We start from the raw sequence: 21,413 nt of genomic DNA, 5'->3' as shown, positions 1-21,413 counted from the left end.
ATAGGTGGTAGAGCCATGATATGAAACCAAGTAGGCTGACCTGAGACCTCAGCTCTAACTAATAGTGGTTAATTTATAGAGTTGTTCTGAATGCTAAATAATGTAACTCAGGCAAATGGTTTGCTAGGCATAAGACAGGGATGTCGACTCCTGCTTCTATTATTAATAATGCAGGAGGTGATGGGGAACTGAAGTTTAAACTGGTATGTGTGTAAAGGGATCCTAGTTTGGAGAGAAACAGGCTGCATTCACCCATTTGTTCAGTTTAAGAAGAATCCGTTCCTCACTTTTGCCTAATATAGAATACAAATAAATTGTACATTATAGTTTGATATGTCCTATCTGAATACCCTGATGTAGCCATATTCACTGTGTCCCAGGAACATAGGGAGAGGGAGTATTTAAATCAGACTGGGTGATTAAGGAGAAGAATTGAGAACTACTGTGGAACTGAAAGAGTAGTGGTGAAAGTGAAGAAAATAAATTTGAGAGATATTTTAAAAATACAATGGACAGGAATTAGAGACACCACAAATTCAGAATGTCCAGTTGAAAGTGTTTCTGACCAAGGATAGTCTGAGAGAGTTAGTGATGACTTTAAGGAATATGGGAGGAGAGACAGCTTTGGAGTCAAAGTCATGGTTTTGATTTCGATTATGTTGAATTCAAGGTGCCTGTGATAAGATATAAATGAAAATATCTTTGGGCAACTAGAAAAATAAGTGAATTTGAAAGAGAGGTAGATGTTGGATATTATTTGCCATGCAGGTATAGATAGATAGTTGCAATAATAATAGGTAAGGTTAGCAGAACCGAAGCCAAATTTGGAAGAATTCCTAAGTTTAATTGGAGCAAAAAGAGGAGTCAGCTGAGGAAATTAGGATAGGCAATTAAAGAAGTAGGAAATAAACCAAAAGAGAAGAGGGAAGTTAAGGAAGGAAAATTTTTTGGAAAGGGAATATTCAGTTGTGGCAGATGCTATAAAGTTGTTGCATATTGTTTTAAATGCTTCTTTTTTGTTTTCCACCTTAACTTATAAAATAGGTATCTTGAAATAAATGTTGTGGTTATTTGTATATATGTTAAAGCACCTTGGTTATCTTGTCCAAAAGATAAAAATGTGTATTTTCCTCTAAAGTATGGAACCTCAAGGTCTTTGTGATAATGGAAACCAAAAAATTGATTGGTAGATCACTTCGACCAGCAAGACCTGTTTGTCATCTGACTTCTGCCTCTGGTGAGTAATCTAGGGCACATGTTTTAAAATATTAATTGGTTAATGGCCAATTAGCATCAGAAAGGCTAAATAATATATAAAGCAATTGTTTATGACACATACTAAAGAAATAATGAAAATTATTGATCTCCTTGGAAGAATTTAAAAGTATTACTAAAGAAAAGGACTCTTACTAGTCTAATAGACCAAGTAAGGTAGGATAATAGCTCTGATATGAGAACATCTTTGTGTATTTTCTATGTCTATTTTTTGTGGTTAACTGGCTTCTGTGCAAAATGATACTCTCAATACAAATTGTGCCCTATGATTATGGTCACTGCAGAGCTCTCATGCTGGAGAGAGAATAAGCTTTTAAAAAATATACCTAACTCCAAAGAGAAAAAAAGATTAGTGCCAAACAGCTTACAGATTTGGGCTGTGCTTGAGTTGGAACATATACTCTAATTATTCAGGAAATCTAAACAAATGAAATATCAAAAATTAAATTTTTTGTTTTGTTGTGGGAAGCTAATCTTTTTAAATTTTTATTCTATTACAGTTGTCCCAGTTATTCCCCCTTTGCTCTCCTCTGCCCAGCCCACTGAAAACTAGTCTTCTGAAAAAATTCTTGAAGCACTTGATATTTAATCCCTAAATTGGAATATTAACCATTTTGTTATTTTTATTTCTTGTTGCCAGAATGGCTTCTGTATTCTAATTTAGGAAAAAAGTAAAAATAACTTTTTATTGGGTTCAAAGGTGAAGTGGAAAAGATAGATAGGGCACCAATCCCTCACTCTTCCATTTTTTCATCATCCTTGGTTCCCATAAGGTAGGCCACTTTGGTCATGCATGTTTCCTTTGAAGGTGGCTGTGACTTACGACAGATAAATTAATGGGTTTTTTGAATCATAGCGTAGCAGTGCTGTTGCCATAACCTTCTAGTGTGTTGAAGAAACAGTTGTGTAGAGTTAAGTCTCAGATTTTATCCTAAAGGGAAGGATATAGAGCCATTGTTAGCAGCCCCTTTCTATGATTTGCTTTTTTTACACTGCCCCACCACCCGCTCCCCCTGCCATGTCTACAGATTCAGTTTTTCACTGCTCCTTTCCCTTCAAGGCTGCTGCAGAGGTAAATGGGGATGTACTGGTAGCCCTGACTTCTCACTGAATTATTACATCTTTTGAAGATCCAGACAAGAGTAGAGTTTTACTAGGCAAAGTTTAGTAAATCAGAAATTAAACTGTGCTTTTCTCAACATACTTCTATACTTCTTGTCTACCTTATGCCCCCAAAGAAATCTTTGTCTTTAAAACCCAAATTGAACTATTTATTTTTGTGATGCCCTCCTTGATACCTCAAAGTGCACTCAGCTCTCCCCTAACATATTCTCTGTATATCTCCTATAACTTATTTTTATAGTCACTATTTATGAGCATGTGCTTTAAAAGAGACTGCAAAGGTTTTTATCTCCAATTTTCATGCTTATAACGAACACAGTGTGTTGAATAAGTGAATGATCAGAAAACATTTTAAAACAGTATTTAGAATATCCTAAATAATTAAGATTTTTAGGTGCCATTTTATCATATATTGAAGACATGGATATTTAAAATAGTTTTTTTTTTCATTCCTAACAGGAACAGTATTCCCTTTCGACTTTCAGAATGAATATCCATGCAACACTCAGTACTTACAAAGTGGAGTTAGTAGAGTAAGTCTTAGACATTATAACATGAAGTGTGCCTGACTGGAAAGTGGCATTTGTCAAATGGCTGTTGTGTGCCAGCTACTATGCTAAGTGCTTAAATATTTTTTAAACTTTACGATAATATTTCAAGCATATATTAAAGAGAATAAAATGCTCATTAAACCTGTTACCCAGTAATTTCAGATCTAAACATTTTGCTATATTTGTTTTAGAAAATTTCATTTATTTATTTTTGTGTATGCTATTCTAGTTGTCCCAATTCCCTGCACTTCATCCCCTTCAGCCCATTCCCCACTCTCACAGTCAATCCCTACACCCTTGTCCATGATTCCTTTTTATATGTTTTTGACTAATCCATTCAGCTTCTTTCAGTTAGTCCCTACCTCTCCTGTCCTCTCTTACAGCTATCAGTCTATTCCATAATTCTATGCCTCTGGTTTTATTTTGCTCACTAGTTTATTTGGTTAATTAGATTCCACTTATAAGTGAGATCGTATGGTATTTGTATTTCACCAATTGGCTTATTTCACTTAGCATGATAGTCTCCATTCCATCCATGCTGTTGTGAAGGGTAGGAGTTCCTTCTTTCTTTCTGCTGCATAGTATTCCATTGTGTAAATGTACCAGTTTTTCAATCCACCTACTTAATGATAGACACTTGGGCTGTTTCCAAATCTTAGTATTGTAAATGGCTCTGCTATAAACACAGGGGTATATAAATTCTTTGGAATTGGTGTTGTGGAATTCTTATATTCCCAGCAGTGGAATTGGTGGGTCAAAGAGCAATTCCATTTTTAATTTTTGGAGGAAATTCCATACTGTTTTTCATAGTGGCTTAACTAGTCTGCATTCCCACCAACAGTGTACTAAGGTTCCATTTTCTCTCATCCTTTACAGCACTTGTTGTTTGTTGACTTATTAATGATAGTTATTTTGGTAAGTGTGAGGTGAGGTGATATCTCATTCTGGTTATAATTTGTCTCTCTCTTATGGCTAGTAATGTTGAACATCTTTTCATATGCCTATGGACTATCTCTGTATGTCCTCCTTGGAGAAGTGTCTCTTCAGTTCCTTTGCCCATTTTTAAATTGGATTGTTTGTCTTCCTGTTGTTGAGTCACGTGAGTTCTTTATATATTTTGGAAATCAAACCCTTGTCCAATGTATGATTGGCAGATATGTTCTCCCATTAGGCTGGTTTCATTTTCATTTTGATGATGGTTTCCTTAGCCATGCAGAAGCTTTTTAATTTGAGATAGTCCCATTTGTTTATTTTTTCCTTTATTTCCCTTGCCCTAGGAGATGTATCAGCAAAAATATTACTATGTGAGATATCTGAAATTTTACAGCCTATATTTTCCCACCAGGACTTTATTGCAACTTATATGTAAGCCTTTTATCCATTTTGAGTTTATTCTGGAGTGTGATGTAGGTTGGTGGTCTAGTTAATTTTTTTCTTGCATCTATCAGTCCAGTTCTCCAAGCACCATTTATTGAAGAGACTCTCTTTATTCCATTCTATGCTCATGCCCCTTTGTCAAATATTGATTGACCATAAAGATATGAGTTTATTTCTGGGCTCTGTATTCTGTTCCATTGATCTATATGTCTGTTCTTGTGCCAGTACCAGACTATTTTGATTATAGTGGCCTTGTACTAAAGTTTGATATCAGGTATTGTGATTCCTCCACCTTTGTTCTTCTTTCTCAAGATTGCTGAGGTTATTTGGAGTCTTGTTTGGTTCCATATAAATTTTTGGACTATTTGGTCTAGGTCTGTTAAATATGCCATTGTTATTTTAATAGAAATTGTGTTGAATCTATAGATTTCTTTGGGTAGTATGGACATTTTAATGATGTAAATTCTTCCAATATATGAATATAGTATATGCTTCCACTTATTTGTACCTTCCTCAGTTTCTTTCTTCAGTGTTCTTTAGTTTTCCAAGTACAGGTTTTTTACCTCCTTGATTACATTTATTCCTAGGTACTGTATTTATTTACATTTTTTTGTTTCTGTAGTAAATGGGATTTTTTCCCCTAGTTTCTCTTTCCAATAGTTCATTGTTGATGTACAAAAATGTCTTTGATTTCTGAATATTGACTTTGTATATGCTACTTTGCCAAATTCACTTATTAGGTTTAATAGCTTTTTGGTGGAGACTATAGAGTTTTCTGTGTACAATATCATGCCTTCTGAGAATAATAACAGTTTTATTTCCTCCTTTCCAATTTGGATGCCTTTTATTTCTTCTTTTTGTCTGATCACTGTGGCCAGAACTTCCAGTACAATTTTGAATAAGAGTTGTGAAATTGGACACTCTTGTGTTGTTCCTGATCTTAAGGGAAATGCTTTTAGATTTTGCCCATTGAACATGATGATGGCAATAGGTATTTTTTTATGGCCTTTATTATGTTGAGGCATATGCTCCCTCTATTCCCACTTTGCTGAGTATTTTTATTATGAATGGGTGCTGAATTTTATCAAAAGCTTTTCCTGCATCTATTGATATGATCATGTGATTTTTCTCCTTCCTTTTGTTTATATGAAGTATTATGTTTATTGATTTGCAAATATCATACCATCCTTGCATCCCTGGAATAAATCCCACTTGGACATGGTGTATAATCTTTTTGATGTGTTGCTAGATCTGATTTGCAAATACTTGTTGAGGATTTTAGCATCTAGATACATCAGAGATATTGACCTGTAATTTTCTTTCTTTGTTGTGCCCTTACCTGGTTTTGGGATTAGGATAATCATGGCCTTGTAAAAAGAGTTTGGGGATTGTCCCTCTTTTTGAATTATTTGGAATAGTTTGAGAAAGGTAGATGTTAGTTATTCTTGGAATATTTGGTAAAATTCACATGTGAAGCCATCTAGTCCATGGCTTTTATGTGTTAGGAGTCTTTTGATCCCTGTTTCAATTTTGCTAGGTGTTATCAGTTTCTTCAGGTTTTCTTCTTCTTCCTGATTCGGTTTTGGAAGATTGTATGTTTCCAGAAATTTGTCCATTTTGCCTAGGTTGTTCAGTTTCTTGGTGTATAGTTGTTCATAGTAATCTTACAATCCTTTGTATTTCTGTGGTATCAGTTGTTACTTTTCCTCTCATTTATGATTTTATTTTTTGGGTCCTCTCTCTTTTTTTCTTGATGAATCTGGTTAAAAGTTTGTCAATTTTGTTTATATTTTCAGAGAACAAGCTCCTGGGCTTATTGATCCTTTGAGACTTTTTATCCAACTGGATGCTGGATTTTATCAAATGCTTTTCTGCATCTATTGATATTATCATGTGGTTTTTATTTTTTATTTTGTTTATATGGTTGTATCAAGTTCATTGATTTGCAATATTATACCAATCTTGCATCCCCAGAATAAATGTTGCTTATTTTAATAAGTATGTTTGTGATATTACTTATTCTTTTTTTTAATAGAGACACTTTTTTAAAAGATTTTATTTATTTATTTTTAGAGAGAAAAGGGAGGGAAAGAGAGAGAGAGAGAGAGAGAGAGAGAAACATCAATGTGCGGTTACTGGGGGTCATGGCCTGCAACCCAGGCATATACCCTAGCTGGGAATCAAACCTGCGACACTTTGGTTCGCAGCCCACGCTCAATCCACTGAGCTACACCAGCCGGGGCTCGACATTACTTATTCTTTATCTCCAAAATATGCCTTGGCTAATTCTTTGATTGTTTAGAATATTTTTGATGGATAAAAATGAAGTGTTATATAAAAGTTTTAAGACTCAATTTAAAAATGTATTTTTTTTTTCAACAGAGTAAGATGAATGGAATGCAGACCTTTCCTCAAGGTCTGAATAACCAACAGCAACATCAGTCTCCAGTCAAAAAGGGTAAATTTTTATTATAATTCCCAGATTTCATAAGAGAATGTTAGCATTTATGTGGAGTTAATATTTGTTTAGTTCAAACCTTTTGTACATGAGAAATTTTATTGTATTCTTTTGGTTGATTTCTGTTCATTTTATTAAGACTGTAGGTTTGATTGCTCCAAAGTTGAGACCATAATAACAATGGCTTAAAAAGGTAGAAGCTTGTTTATGTATCTTCCATGTCATGTAAAATTTTAAACTGGTGTACTTGTTCTGCTCTGTAAAGCTGCTATTGGCTTATGTATACAGCTGACCCATGATCAACATAGGTTTGAACTATGCAGGTCCACTTATATGTTAGTTATTTTCAGTAAATGCTATAAATATAATTTTCTTCCCTATGAGTTCCTTAATACCATTTTCTTTTCTCAAGATTACATTTTTGTAAGAATACTGTATATAATACATATACAAAATATATATTAATTGTTTATGTTATTGGTAAGGGTTCTGCTCAATAGTAGGCTCATAGCAGTTAAGTTTTGGGGGAATCAAAAATTATCCATGGATTTTTGACTGAGTGGAGAGTTGGCAGCTCTAACCCCCATATTATTGAAAGGTTGATTGTACTCTTATTTGTTTTGCTCTCTTTAACATATGGTTTCTCTCTCATTGCCCAAGATGAATGCTTCTGCTCCAACCATCTAGTTGTCAGGAAGGAAGGGAGAGGAAAGGAAGTGTTCCTTAAAAGGATGACACAGAAGTTACATATGACACTTCCATTTAATTTCTCATTGGCCAGAACTTAGTTATGCTGCACAAAGCAGAGCTGTGCAGCCCCCTAATTCTGTTACTGAAGCTGAAGGGAAGAATTCTGATGAAGAATCAGTAGTTTCTCCTACACCAGCTACTTTTAATAAATAAATCATTTAGAGTCCAAATATTTGTCAAACAATTTATATATGTAGATAAAAAGTTATGAAATACTGTATTAGCTTTTTTCTTAGTGTTTAACTTCATATTTCTAAATAATATTTAAATTATTTTCAAATTTCTCATGTTTTGATATTATATATTTTGGAAAATGAGAACTTACATCTTCTTCATCAGTCCCCTCACTTCACCCTTTGTATCCCCTTCCCACTACATAGCGATTGCACAAGTTTCAGATAAAGCATTATCAGTCTTCATATTATGTGACTATGTTAAATACAGTTGCTTAGCTAAGAGATACATATCTCCTTTTCATATAGCTGATGTTTGCCTTGGTTTCCTGTGCAACTATTAATTGTTTCCCTCAAATGCTCCAATAATTTTGTCTATAATAGTTTTGTTATGCTTGACCCTATCTAGATGCTCAGAATCCTAGAGGAGACTTTCCTTTGATAACCTTCCATTGCCCTGTTCCAGGACAAACCAGTTGCTCTTCAGTCATGCTGGAATGAACTTTTACTATTATTTTGAGACATCTTTTGGCAATTCTTTGGTTCCTTTTCTCTTGAAGTAAAATTCACCATTTAAAACATTTTAAAAATGTACAAATCAGTGGTTTTTAGTATTATATTATGTAACCATCACAACTATTTAATTCAAGAATATTTTTATCACCCCAGAAGGAACTTCATACCTAGTAAGCAGTTACTTCCTATTCTCCTTTCCATCCAGCCACTGGCAAAACTAATCTGTTTTTTGTCTTAATGGGTATACTTATTCTGGAAATCTCATTTAATGGAATTTTATAATAGGTGACCTTTTATGTCTGCCTTCTTTTGCTTGTAGGTTTTTGAGATTCATCCATGTGTAGCATATATCAGTACTTCCTTTTTATTGCTGAATATTATTCTGTGGTATTGATGTGCTGCATTTTGTTTACCTGGTTCTCAGTTGATAGACTTTTGGGTCAGTTTTACTTTTTGGCTATTACAAATAATGTTGTTATGAATACTTGTTTATGAGTTTTTGTTTTAACACCTGTTTTCATTTTTTTCTTGGGTATATACTTAGTGGTAGATTTGTTAGGTAATGCCGCGGCCAGCGAGGCAGTGGGTTCGAGACGCGCAGTGACGGACAGAAAAGAGAGAGCGACCAGTTGCTCTGGTGGCAAAAGGCAAGTTTATTGAAAACTCTTGTCATTATATAGTGAAATGTTCTAAAAATAGAATGCTTGCTACACGAAGAGAGTCTTTGTTCAAGAAAGTTTACACACCCCTCCAGGTCACGTACAGAACATCCCGAGACATGACAAACATTCTGGTTTAGATTAACTCCAAAGACACGACGCATCGCCCCAAGGCTCCAGCACCTCCCTGTCCTTCTCTTGGGAACAATTCGATAACAAACAAGGCCGGGGTAATGTCAGGTCACCTCCCCCGAGGCCAAGGAACAGGCCCAAGCATCATTCTCACAATGCAAGACCCTAACTCTTGACCCCTTCCTGGGGGCTTGGTTCCCCACAAGGTAATGTGGTGATTGTAAGTTTAACTTTTTAAAAAAGATTTATTTATTTATTTATTTTTAGAAAGGGAAGGGAAGGAGAAAGAGAGAGAGAGAGAAACATCAATGTACGGTTGCTGGGGGCCATGGCCTGCAACCTAGGCATGTGCCTTGACTGGGAATCGAACCTGCAATGCCTGGTTCGCAGCCCACGCTCAATATGCTGAGTTACGCCAGCCAGGGCTAAGTTTAACTTTTTGAGGAAACCAGACAGGGCAGTTCCCAACAACTGCCAAACTGTTTTCCTTAGTGACAATAGCATTCTATATTCCCATTAGCAACATATGAAGATTCCAATTTCTTTACATCCTTGTTAGGATTTTTATTTATTGTAGCATCCTAGTTGGTATGAAGTAGTATATCATTGTAATACTGATTTGCATTTCTCTAATGACAAATCATTTTGAGCATTTTTTCATGTGCTTGTTGGCCATTTATATTTCTTTTTTGGAGAAATTTCTATTCAAGTCCCTTTGACTATATTTTAATTGGGTTGTTTTCCTCTTTTGTTGAGTTGTAAGAGTTCTTTATACTAGACCCTTTTCTCTCTCCCTCTTTCCCACCTTCCTTTTCTGCTCTCCTCCTTCTCTGTTTCTGTCTCTCTCTAGTTCTCTTATGCTTTTTGTGACATATCTAAGAAATCATTGCTGAAATTTAGGTCATGAAGATTCATTCCTATGAGTTTGCTTGTATCTGTTCAGTTTTCTCAATACCTCCTATTAAAAAGACTGTCATTTCCCCATTGTATATATTCTCACCTTCTTTTTCATAAATTAATTTACCAAATAAGCATAGGCTTATGTCTGGGCTCTCTAACCTGTTCCATTGATCTATGTATGTATCTATATCTGTTTTTATGCCAGTACCATGCGATTTTGATTACTATAGCCTTGAAGTATATTTTGCTATCAGGTAGCATGATACCTCCACCTTTGTTCTTCCTCAAGCTTGCTTTGGCTATTATGGGTCTTCTTTGGTTTTATATAAATTTTAGGATTATTCGTTTAGTTCTGTGAAAAATTCCATTGGTTTGTGATAGGAATTGTATTGAATCTGCACATTGCTTTGGGTAGTATGGACATTTTAGAGTATTAATGCTTCCTATCTATGAGTATAGTATATCTTTTCATTTATTTTTATCTTTATAGTTTTTGAGTACAGGCCTTTAATTTTCTTGGTTAAATTTATTACATGGTGTTTTATTCTTTTTGATGCAATTGTAAATGGGATTATTTTCTTAATTTCTTTTTCTGATAGTTTAATATTGGTATATTCAAATGCAAAAAAATGTGAATATTTATTTTGTACCCTGATACTTTAGTGAATTCATTTGTTAGGTCTAATAGGATTTTGGTGGAGTCTTTAGGGTTCTTTCTATATAGTACCATGTATTCTGCAAATAATGACAGTTTTACTTCTTTCTTTTCAATTTGGATGCCTTTTATTTCTTTTTTTTTTTTGTCTTATTGCTGTGGCTAAGACTTCCAATACTATCTTTAATAAAAATGGTAAAAGTGGACATCCTTTTCTTGTTCCTGATTTTAAAAAAAGCTTTTAGCTTTTCACCATTGAGTATGATGTTAGCTGTGAGTTTGTTATATATGGCTTTTATTTTGTTGAAGTAAGTTCCCTCGCTACTTTGCTGAGTTTTTATCATACACATATATTGTCAAATGCTTTTTCTGCCATTGTTGATAATCATGTGATTTTATCCTACATTTTGTTTATGTGCTGTATCATGTTAATTGATTTGTGAATGTTGAGACAAACTTGAATCTCTGGAATAAATCCCAGTTGATGATGGTGTATGATCTTTTTAATGTATTGTTGAATTCTTTTTGTTACTATTTTGTTATGCATTTTTGCATCTTTGTTCATCTTTAAAAGTCTGGCAAAATTCACCTGTGATTTCATCTAGTCTAGGACTTTTGTTTGTGAGGTTTTTTTTTAATTACTAATTTAATTTAATTAGTAGTTATCAGGCTGTTCATATTTTGTTTCTTCCTGATTCAGCCTTGGATTGACTGTATGGTCCTAGGAATTTATCTGTTTCTTCCAGGTTATCCAATTTGTTGGCATATAAATGTTCATTATATTTTCTGTATATCTGTGGTATTAGTTGTCCCTTCTCTTTCATTTCTCAATATATTTACATATATTTACTTGGTCCATCTCCTTTTTCCTTGATGGTACTGGCTAAAGTTTAATCAATTTTGTATATCTTTTTAAAGAACCAGCTCTTGATTTCATTGATCTTTTGTAATTTTTTAAGCCTATTTTGTTTATTTCTGTTGTGACCTTTACTATTTCTCTACTTCTATTCACTGTTTTTCCATAATTTCTCTAATTCCTTTAGATATGTAGTAGGAATCTTTGAGTTTTATTTTGAGGAAGTTCTGTATTGCTATGAATTTTAGAAATGCTTTGTCTCTGTCCCATAGATTTTAAGTCATTTTATTTTCATTTTAATTTGTCTCAAGGTTTCTTGATTTATTCCTTGACCTCATTCTTAAATTATTTTTTGTTTAGTAGCATGTTATTTAGCCTCCATGTGTTTGTATACTTTTCAGATTTTTTCTCAGTTTGATTTTCTAGTTTCATACCATGCTATTGAAGAGGATGCTCAATATGATGTCAGTCTTCTTAAATTTACTCTGGATAATTTTGTGGCCTAACGTGTAGTTGGTTCTAGAAAATGTTTTATGTGTACTTGAAAACAATGTATATTCTGCTTCTTTTGGGTTAAATATTCTAAAAATATCGATTAAATCTACCTGGTCTCATGTGTCATTTAAGACCACTGTTTCCAGCCCTGGCTGGCGTAGTTCAGTGGATTGAGCGCGGACTGGGAACCAAAGTGTCCCAGGTTCGATTCCCAGCCAGGGTACATGCCTGGGTTGCAGGCCATAACCCCCAGCAACCGCACATTGATGTTTCTCTCTCTCTCTGTCTATCTCCCTCCCTTCCCCTCTAAAAATAAACAAATAAAATCTTTAAAAAAAAAAGACCACTGTTCCCTTGTTGATTTTCTGTCTGGGTCATCAATCCATTGATGTCAATGGAGTATTAAAATTCCTACTTATTGTATTACCATTGATCTCTCCCTTTATTCTGTCAATATTTGTTGTATATATTTAGGTGCTCTTACATTGGGAGTGTACATGTTTTCAACAGTTAAGTCTCTTGTTAGATTCATCATTTATTATAAAGTGCTCTTATTTTTGTCTTGTTACAATCCTTGTTTTAAAGTCTGTTTTGTCTGATACAAGTATTGCTACCCTAGCTTCATTCCCATTTGCATGAAATCTTTTCCCATCCCAATATCTTTTCTGATCCCTTTACTATCAGTCTGAGTGTCTTTTGATCTGAAGTGGGTCTCTTGTAGGCAGCATGTGTATTGGTCTTGTTTTTGTAATCCATTTAGCTACCCTACTACATCTTTTGATTAGAGCATGTAGTTTATTTACATTTAAAATAATTATAAATAGGCATGTAGTTACTACCACTTCACTAATAGTTTTATGATTTTTTGTAATTCTTCTCTTTTACTTTTTTATCTCTTATTCTCTTTTTCGAATGTTGACTTACTGTAGTGTTATGTTTGGATTCCTTTCTCTTTTTTTGTTGTATATGTCTTACAGATTTTTGGTTTGTGCTTACCATGTGCTTTATATATACCAAACTATGTTTATAGTAGTCTATTTAATTGATGGTTGCTTAAGTGAACACATACTAAATCACTACAATTTTTACTCACCTACACACATTTATGTTTTGACACTATTTTTACCTCTTTTATGTGGGTTTATATGTATCCCATAATTTATGGTTGTAATTGCACATGATCTTCCAATTTCTGTCCTTATAGTTGATTAATCCACTACTTTTATTCTTGCCTTTGTCATTGAGATATTTTTCTTTCCTATATTTTTTTTCATATTTTTTATCTTTTTTTCTTAAAAAGTCCCTTTACTATTTCTTGTGATACTGGCTTTGTGGTAATGAATTCCTTTAGATTTTCTTATATGGTTATCTCTTTACCTCTGCTTTGATTTTAAATGATACCTTGCTGGCTGGAGTAACTTTGGTTGAAGGTCTTGGTCTTTCATCACTTTGAATAACCTATACCAGTTCCTTCTGGCCTGCAAACTTTCAGTTGACAAATCAGCTCACAATCTTTTGGGAGCTCCCTTATAGGTAACAGATTGCTTTTTTTGTGTGGCTCTTTAGAGTCTCATTGTCTTTAACTTTTAGCATTCTACTTATGATGTATCTTGGTATAGCCCTCTTTGTATTCATCTTATTTGGGACTTTCTGTGCTTCCTAGATTTGTATGTCTGTTTCCTTCACCAGGTTAGGAAAGTTTTCCATAATTACTTTTTCCATACATTTTCAATTTCTTGCTCTCCCTCTTCTCCGAACACCCCTATGATGCAAATGTTGACACACTTGAAGTTGTCCCAGAGGACCCTTATACTGTCCTCATTTTTTTTTTGATGTTTCAACTGGATGTATTTACTACCTTATGTTGCAAAGCAGTGACTCAGTTCACTGTTTCGTATAATCTGTTGTTAATTCAATCTAATGTATTCTTCATTTCGGTTATTGTATTCCTCAGTTCTGTTATATTTTCTACTTTTATGATGTTTCCTATATCTGTACTGAAGCTCTGAGTTCATGTACTCTTCCTCAATGTTAATTGATTATAAAAAATCCTTATAAACAGTATTTTAAACTCAATATTTGGTAGATTGCTTCTTTTTCATTTTGTTCTTTCATTCTGGAGTTTTGTTCTGTTCTTTCTTTAGGAACATGGTTCTCATCTCATTTTGATTGATTCCCTGTGCTTGTTCCTATGTATTAGGTAGATCTGTTATGTTTCTCTGTCTTAACAGAGTGGCCTTATATAGTAGATGTCATACAGGGCCCAGTAGTGCAGTTTCCCTGGTCACTGGAGTCATGTGCTCCAGAGATGTCTTTTAAGTGGTTTGTATGAGCTCTCCTATTGTATTTGGGCATTGATTGCTGGTAGCACAGTAGTGGGTGGGAATTGATCCTCAGGATGACTGGCTGTGAGGGCCTGCAGCAATTACAGAGGAGAAGCTGTTACATGGGGCCTGACCCCACAGAGTGGCATTTGCTTTATTGTGATTCTGGTGCCGAATGAAGCCATCTTTCTGATGTGTAAATTGTGGTTCTGGTTGGGTAGGGCTCTGCTGTATTCTGAAGCCATATATTGTGTATATACACAATATATGAAGCCATATATTGTGTCTGAAGCCTCTTGGGAGGTGCTCTCTTTTGGGCCTATATCAGCTGCCATTTTTGCCAGGCTTGGGGCCACTTGGCAGGAGCTACAAAGTGATGTGAGGTTGCTTGCTGCTTCTGCTGGGGTTGGAGGTGCTTGGGAGAGTGTGAACTGAGCCAGGCTGAGACTTGTACTGCACTTGGGACACTTCGGTGGACACCAAAATGCAAGCTGAGTCTGGTAACTGCTTTATTGTTTGTGGACCTTTGAGAGAGTCTGCAGCCAGGAGTCATGTGAGATTCACAGATTTCAAGGAAGGTCTGTAGCACAAGCTGAGGCAGGCTACTTATGTGGAGCCTCTGGAAGAGGCTGGGGCCAGGTGACCAAGTTGGGTGGGGTGTAGTCTTTGGGAGTGACCATGGAAGAGAGAATGATGTTAGCCAGGTTAATCAAGATTGGTCACCCTCCTGTGTTTGGTCACCTGGATAGGGAGAGAGGTCCACAAAGGAACAATGGTGCTTGCTGGCACTCTTGTCTCTGGAGTTGCCCCAATCTCTCTCTCCAACCTTCAGCCTGAAGTTGGTTAATTTAGTTCTTCTATATCTGTCCCTGGCACTTTTCAAGCTATTGCTCAAGCTTAGAGTGAGGGAGCTTGTAAGCAAGTAAATCTGTGTGCAGGCCATTTAAGAGCAATGCCTTGCTCTCTAGCAGCCCTGTCTTTCTTGCATGTATTTCCCCTGTTTTTCCCAGTCAGGTGTTAATGGGTCTTTTCTTCCCAGCACTGGTGCTCCTGGTTGGGGAGCCTGGTGTGGGGCTGGCATCCCTTGCTCCTTATGGGGGACCTCTGCATCTGAGATACCCCTTCCAATTTTTAATCACCACCCATGGGTGTGGGACCAGCCCATTCCACATCTCTGCCCCTCCAGTCTTCACATGACTTCTTTATATCCTTATTCATAGGAGTTCTGTTCAGCTAGACTTAAGGTGTTTCTCAGTGATGCCTGTTCTATAATTTAGTTGTAATTTTGATGTGGTTGTGGGAAGAGGAGAGCTCAGAGTTTACCTACTTCACCATCTTGACTCCATGCTCTTCATTTACCCTTTCTTTAATTTCCTTTATTTTCCTTTATTTCCTTTATTTTCCTTTATTTCTGAAGATTAAAGTTTCTATTAAGTATGATTTTCCTTTAAGTTGAAGAATTTCTTTTATTTTAGCATTCCCTGTAAATCAAATTAGCTGGTGACAAATGTTTTGTCTTCTTCAATCTAGAAATATCTTTTGCTTCACATGCATTCCTGAAAAAATTTTTTCATTGGATATGAGGAAGGGAAAAATGTATACTTCTCCCATGTTTCTCCTCCACTCTCAATACTCTCCTATACTCACAACACTTCACATCTGACATCATATGTGTGGTTTTTCCATATATCAAGCAATTTTTTGCAACATCAGCTGAATGTCTTATAATGCAATCCAGTCCTGATACTAACTGCAGTTAGTACAGACCCCACAGGCTAAGGGCTCATTCCCTCAAGAGAACCCTCCACTTTTGTCAACACTTTCAAGTAGTAGGTCTCTAGATTATCCAGAAATTTTGTCTACATTTGCTACAAATTGGATGTTCTCAAGACCTCTTCCTTGGATTCAGTCATTTGCTAGAACAGCTTATAGGACTTAGACATAAATCACATTTACCAGTATTATATAATACACAATATGATAAAGGATATAGTTGAACAGCCAAATGAGAGACACATAGGGCAAGGTCTGGAAGGGTCCCCCAAGTGCAAGAACACTCTCCCTGTGGAGTTGGGATACCCCACCCTCCTGGTTCATGGTTCTGTTTACCAACCTGAAAGCTCTCTGTATACCATACTTTTGGCATTTTATGAAGGCTTCATCATAAAAGCATGACCAATCATTAACTCCATTTTTAGCCCCTCCTTCTTTACCAGGGGATGGGGGAAGGGCTGAAACTTCCAAGCTTCTAATCGTGGCTCGTTCTTTCTCATGACCAGCCCCTATCCAACAGCCCTTCCAGAGCCTTCTGATTAAAGTGAAATACATTTCTATTCCCCAGGAAATTCCAAAGGGTTTTGGAACTCTGTCAGATAGCCCTTGAAAGATACTTCTCCATTGTTTCTGGCTCAGATTTATTTCTGTGATACTTTCTGATGAGAATTTTGCAGATATTTAAATCATTGTTCCCCTTGAAGATAGAGACCCTATCATGGATCTTGTTCAGCATTACTTAACACAGTCCCTGATACATAGTTGGTGTGTAGTAAATGTTTCTTGAATTTATTTTGATTGTATTAAATTTTTAGTACATTAATATAAAGAGGCTTATTAGGGTTCCATTTTGGCAGGATCTGACATTCTTACAGGTATTACTACTGTTATACTTTATAATAAAAGGTCATTTTAGTAGGCTTGAATTATCACATGAAAGAAAATATGCATTAGCAACTTTCTGAAATGGTCTATTTCCTCAGTTTTTCCTTGGTTAATTGGTTTCCTTTTCTTGTAAAAGAAAAACTGGAGGCAAGCACACCCTGCCCCCAGGTGTTTTTGCATAGAAACTACTCATTTAATGAAATAATGGACAGTTAAGGGGCATCCAGAAAGTATTGAGTCAAAAAGTGATCTGAGAAAATTCTGTGTTTCATAACATTACATCTGATGTTTAGTATACACAGAGAGAATTAAATACAGCAGAGATTTCCTGTTGAAGCTCTCAAGTGTTTCCATCTGCAGGAAAAAAATGGACTTTCTGCCTGATCATCCTATTGTACTTCAAAAACCAGTAAGTGCTTTTCTAATTTTGTATAATTTTTATTTCCAAAATATTTGTCATTCTTATTTTCATTTTGTTGGGTCTTGATTTTTAATTTTTCTCATTGTGAAAATAATTCAGAAAAGTACATAAATGTAAATGTATGATATAACCAATTACTATAAGTAATTACCACTCCAGTGAACAAATAGAATGGAATTGTTGTATTTTAAGAAAATATGACAGGTCATGAAAAGAGCATGCCATATTTTCTCCTAAAAGTACTATTGTTTTGTTTTCCAAGTAAGTTCAATAATCTACCTGGAATTGATTTTGCTGCATATAAGGTAAAATTATATTTTTTATTTTCCTCTATGTGGATCTCCAGTCATCCTAACAATGTTTGTTTATTTATTTATTTATTTATTATATTGTATTGATTATGCTCTTATAGTTATGCAGTTGTTCACCCAGCATCCCCTACTCCCTCAGGCAATCCTCACACCATTGTTCAGGTCCATGGGTCATGTATAAGTTCTTTGGCTACTCCATTTCCTATACTGTACTTTACATCCCCATGGCTATTCTGTAACTACCCATTTGTACTTCTTAGTCCCCTCATCTCTTTACCCATCCCTCCATACCAACTCCCACCTGACAACCATCAAAACAGTCTCAATATCCATGATTCTGTCTCTGTTCTTCTTATCTGCTTCATTTGTTTTCAGATTCAATTGTTGATAGATACATATTTATTTCCATTTTATTGTTTGTAGTTTTGATCTTTTTCTTAAATAAGCCTCCTTTATTGTTTCATTACTTTCTTTTTATTTTCAATTTTTTTAAAGATTTTATACTTTTATTTTTAAAGAGGGTAAGGGAGGAAGAAAGAGGGAGAGAAACATCAATGTGTGGTTGCCTCTCAAGCGCCCCCAGCTGGGAACCTGACCCACAACCCAGGCATGTGCCCTGACTAGGAATCGAACCTGTGACTCTTTGGTTCACAGGCCGGCGCTCAATCCACTGAGCCACACCAACCAGGGCTATTTTTAAATTTTTTATTGTTCAATTACAGTTGTCTCAAATTTTCCCCCATTGCTCTCCCCTGCCCCACCCAACCCCTACTCCCTCAGTTAGACCCTGTCCCATTGTCCATTAACATGGGTGCTTTGTACAGTTCCTTGACTAGATCTTTCCCCTGTTATTCCTCCCCCCACCTTTGGTCACTGTCAGTTTGTTCCTTATTTCCATGTCTCTGCTTCTATTTTGTTCATTTGTTTGTTTGTCCATTAGGTTCCACTTATAGATAAGATCAGATGGTATTTGTCTTTCACTGCCTGGCTTATTTCACTTAGCATAATACTCTCCAGTTCCATCCATGCTGTCACAAAGGGTAGGAGGTCCTTCTTTCTTTATGCTGTGTAGTATTTCATTTTGTAAATGTACCACACAGTTATTTTATCTACTCAATTACTGATGGGCACTTAGATAAGTCCCTTAAACATTTTATATAATATTGGTCTGGTAATGATGAACTCCCTTAGTTCTTTTCTGGTCTGAGAAGCTCTTTATCTGTCCTTTGATTCTAAATATCTTTTCTAGGTAGAGCAATCTTGGTTTTAGGTCCTGCTTTTCATGACTTTGAATATTTTTTTGCTAATCCTTCTAGCTTGCAAAGTTTTTTTTTAAGAAATCAGCTGACAGTCTTATGGAAACTCCTCTGTAGGTAACTAACTGCTTTTGTCCTATTACTTTTAAGATTTTCTCTTTATCTTTAACCTTTGGCAATTTAATTATGATTTTTTGGAGTGAGCCTTTTTGCATCCATCTTGTTTGGCACTCTCTGTGCTTCCTGGGCTTGCACATCTATTTCTTTCACCAAACTAGGGAAGTTTCATTTCACTATTTTTCAAATAAATTTCAAATTTCTTGCTCTTTCTCTTCTTCTGGTACTTCTTATTTTCTAAATCATTGATTTAATTTTTGGCTTTAGTCCCCTCTACTATTGTTTCCCTATAATTTGTTCTTTATTTCAATTAGTGTATACTTCATTTCAGACTGAATATTTCTTTGTCTCCTTATTTTGTTATCCTCCCTGTGTTTGTTTCTATGTATTAGGTAGAGCTGGTATGATTCCCTGTCTTCATAGCATGACCTAATGTAGTAGGTGTCCTATAAGGTCCAGGGGCACAACCTCCCCTGTCACCCAAGCAGGGTAGTTGAGGTGTTCCCTTCATGTGGACTGCATACACCTTCCTCTTGTAGTTGAGCTGTTATTGCTGTTGGAAGATCAATGGGAGGGATTTATCCAGTGGGTCAGCTGCAATGACTGGCTGTGACCACTTGGAGGATCAGCTGTGAAGGGGCTGGGTGGTGGTACTCCAATGTGGTCTGATGCTGTCCACTGGGTGCACAGGTTCTGGGGTTTCCCAGGTGGTGCAGGCCAAGGTCAGCCCCCACTTTTTTTTTACTTTCATATACCCTTTACTTAGTTTACTCCAATGGCAACATCTTACAAAACTATAGCACTATATCACAGACAAGGTATCAATAGTATAGAAATAGAAAACATTTCCATCACCACAAGGATCCCTGGCATTGTCCTTGTATGGCCACATCTACTTCCCTCTGGTCCTATCTCCTCTTTAACCCCTAGGCAATCACTAAACTGTTCTTTTTTCTTTTTTAAAAAATATAGTTTATTGATTATGCTATTACAGTTGTCCCATTTTTGCCCCTTCACTCCCCTCCACCCTGTACACCCTCTCCCACCCATGTCCCCCACTTTAGTCATGTCCATGTGTCATACGTCCTTTAGCTTCTACATTTCTCATACTATTCTTACCCTCCCCCTATCTATTTTCAACCTACAATCTATGCTACTTACTCTCTGTACCTTTTTCCCCTCTCTCCTTCTCCCACTCCCCTGTTGCTAACCCTCCATGTCATCTCCATTTCTGTGGTTCTGTTCCTGTTGTAGTTGTTTGCTTAGTTTCTTTTGGTTTTGCTTTAGGTGTGGTTGTTAATAATTGTGAGTTTGCTGTCCTTTTACTATACATGTTTTTTCTGTATCTTTTTTTCTTAGATAGGTCCCTTTAATATTTCATGAAATAAGAGCTTGGCGATGATGAACTCCTTTAACATGACCTTATCTGAGAAGCACTTTATCTGCTCTTCCATTCTAAATGAAAGCTTTGCTTGATAGAGTAATCTGGGATATAGGTCCTTGTCTTTCATGACTTGGAATACTTCTTTCCAGCCCCTTCTTGCCTGTAAGGTCTCTTTTGAGAAATCAGCTGACAGTCTGATGGGAACTCCTTTGTAGGTTACTGTCCTTTTATCTCTTGCTGCTTCTAGGATTCTCTCCTTCATTTTTACCTTGGCTAATGTAATTATGATGTGCCTTGGTGTGTTCCTCCTTGGGTCCAACTTCTTTGGGACTCTTGAGCTTCCTGGACCTCCTGGAAGTCTGTTTCCTTTGCCAGAATGGGGAAGTTCTCCTTTATTATTTGTTCAAATAAGTGTTCAATCTGTTGCTTTTCCTGTTCTTCTTCTGGTACCCCATAATTCGGATGTTGGAACATTTAAAGGTGTCCTGGAAGTTCCTAAACTTCTCTTTGTTTTTTTGAATTCTTATTTCTCCATTCTTTCCCGTTTGGTTGTTTTTTTTTTCTTCCTTCTGGTCCACTCTATTGTTTTGAGTCCCAGTTTCCTTCCCATCACTATTGGTTCTCCGTGCATCTTCCTTCATCTCTTTTATGGTAACCTGCATTTTTTCATCTAATTTGCACCCAAAATCAACCAATTCTGTGAGATTCCTGATCACTAGTGTTTTGAACTGTGCATCTGATAGATTGGCTATCTCTTGGTCACTCAAAAGGATGAGTCCTGGGGCATTGATCTGTTCTGTTGGAGACATGTCTCTCTCTCTCTTTTTTTTTTTTTTTTTTGGCCTGGTCACTCCTGTTACAGCGAAGGGTGGAGCCATAGGTGTTCACTGGGGCTGGGCACCCCAGTCGCTAGATTGTGACATTGTATGCAAGGGTGGGGGCAGGGGTGAGGGTTGTGGGGAACAATGGCGGTAGCTTTGTTCTCCTGAGACCTCAGTCCCTTCTCTGGGATCCTGGGTTGCA

At 36.1% G+C, this 21,413-nt stretch overlaps 1 protein-coding gene across 3 annotated transcripts in view; it reads left to right on the top strand.

Moving 5' to 3' along the window:
* The window catches only part of CUNH8orf88 (chromosome unknown C8orf88 homolog), a 71,935-nt gene that overhangs the window by 5,724 nt on the left and 44,798 nt on the right, over positions 1-21,413 (top strand). For all 3 annotated transcript variants that reach the window (XM_045842188.1, XM_045842186.1, XM_045842187.1), the window contains exons 2-5: positions 1,139-1,237; positions 2,857-2,930; positions 6,708-6,783; positions 17,195-17,310. In XM_045842188.1, the coding sequence (XP_045698144.1) occupies positions 1,165-1,237; positions 2,857-2,930; positions 6,708-6,783; positions 17,195-17,310 (339 nt within the window). In that variant the 5' untranslated portion in view covers positions 1,139-1,164. The remainder of the gene's footprint in view (positions 1-1,138; positions 1,238-2,856; positions 2,931-6,707; positions 6,784-17,194; positions 17,311-21,413) is intronic.

The sequence above is a fragment of the Phyllostomus hastatus genome, unplaced genomic scaffold, assembly GCF_019186645.2.
Source record: "Phyllostomus hastatus isolate PE091 unplaced genomic scaffold, TTU_PhHast_1.1 phas_contig_38, whole genome shotgun sequence".
Classification (NCBI taxonomy): Eukaryota; Metazoa; Chordata; class Mammalia; order Chiroptera; family Phyllostomidae; genus Phyllostomus; species Phyllostomus hastatus.
This window is presented reverse-complemented; position numbering and strand designations above follow the sequence as displayed.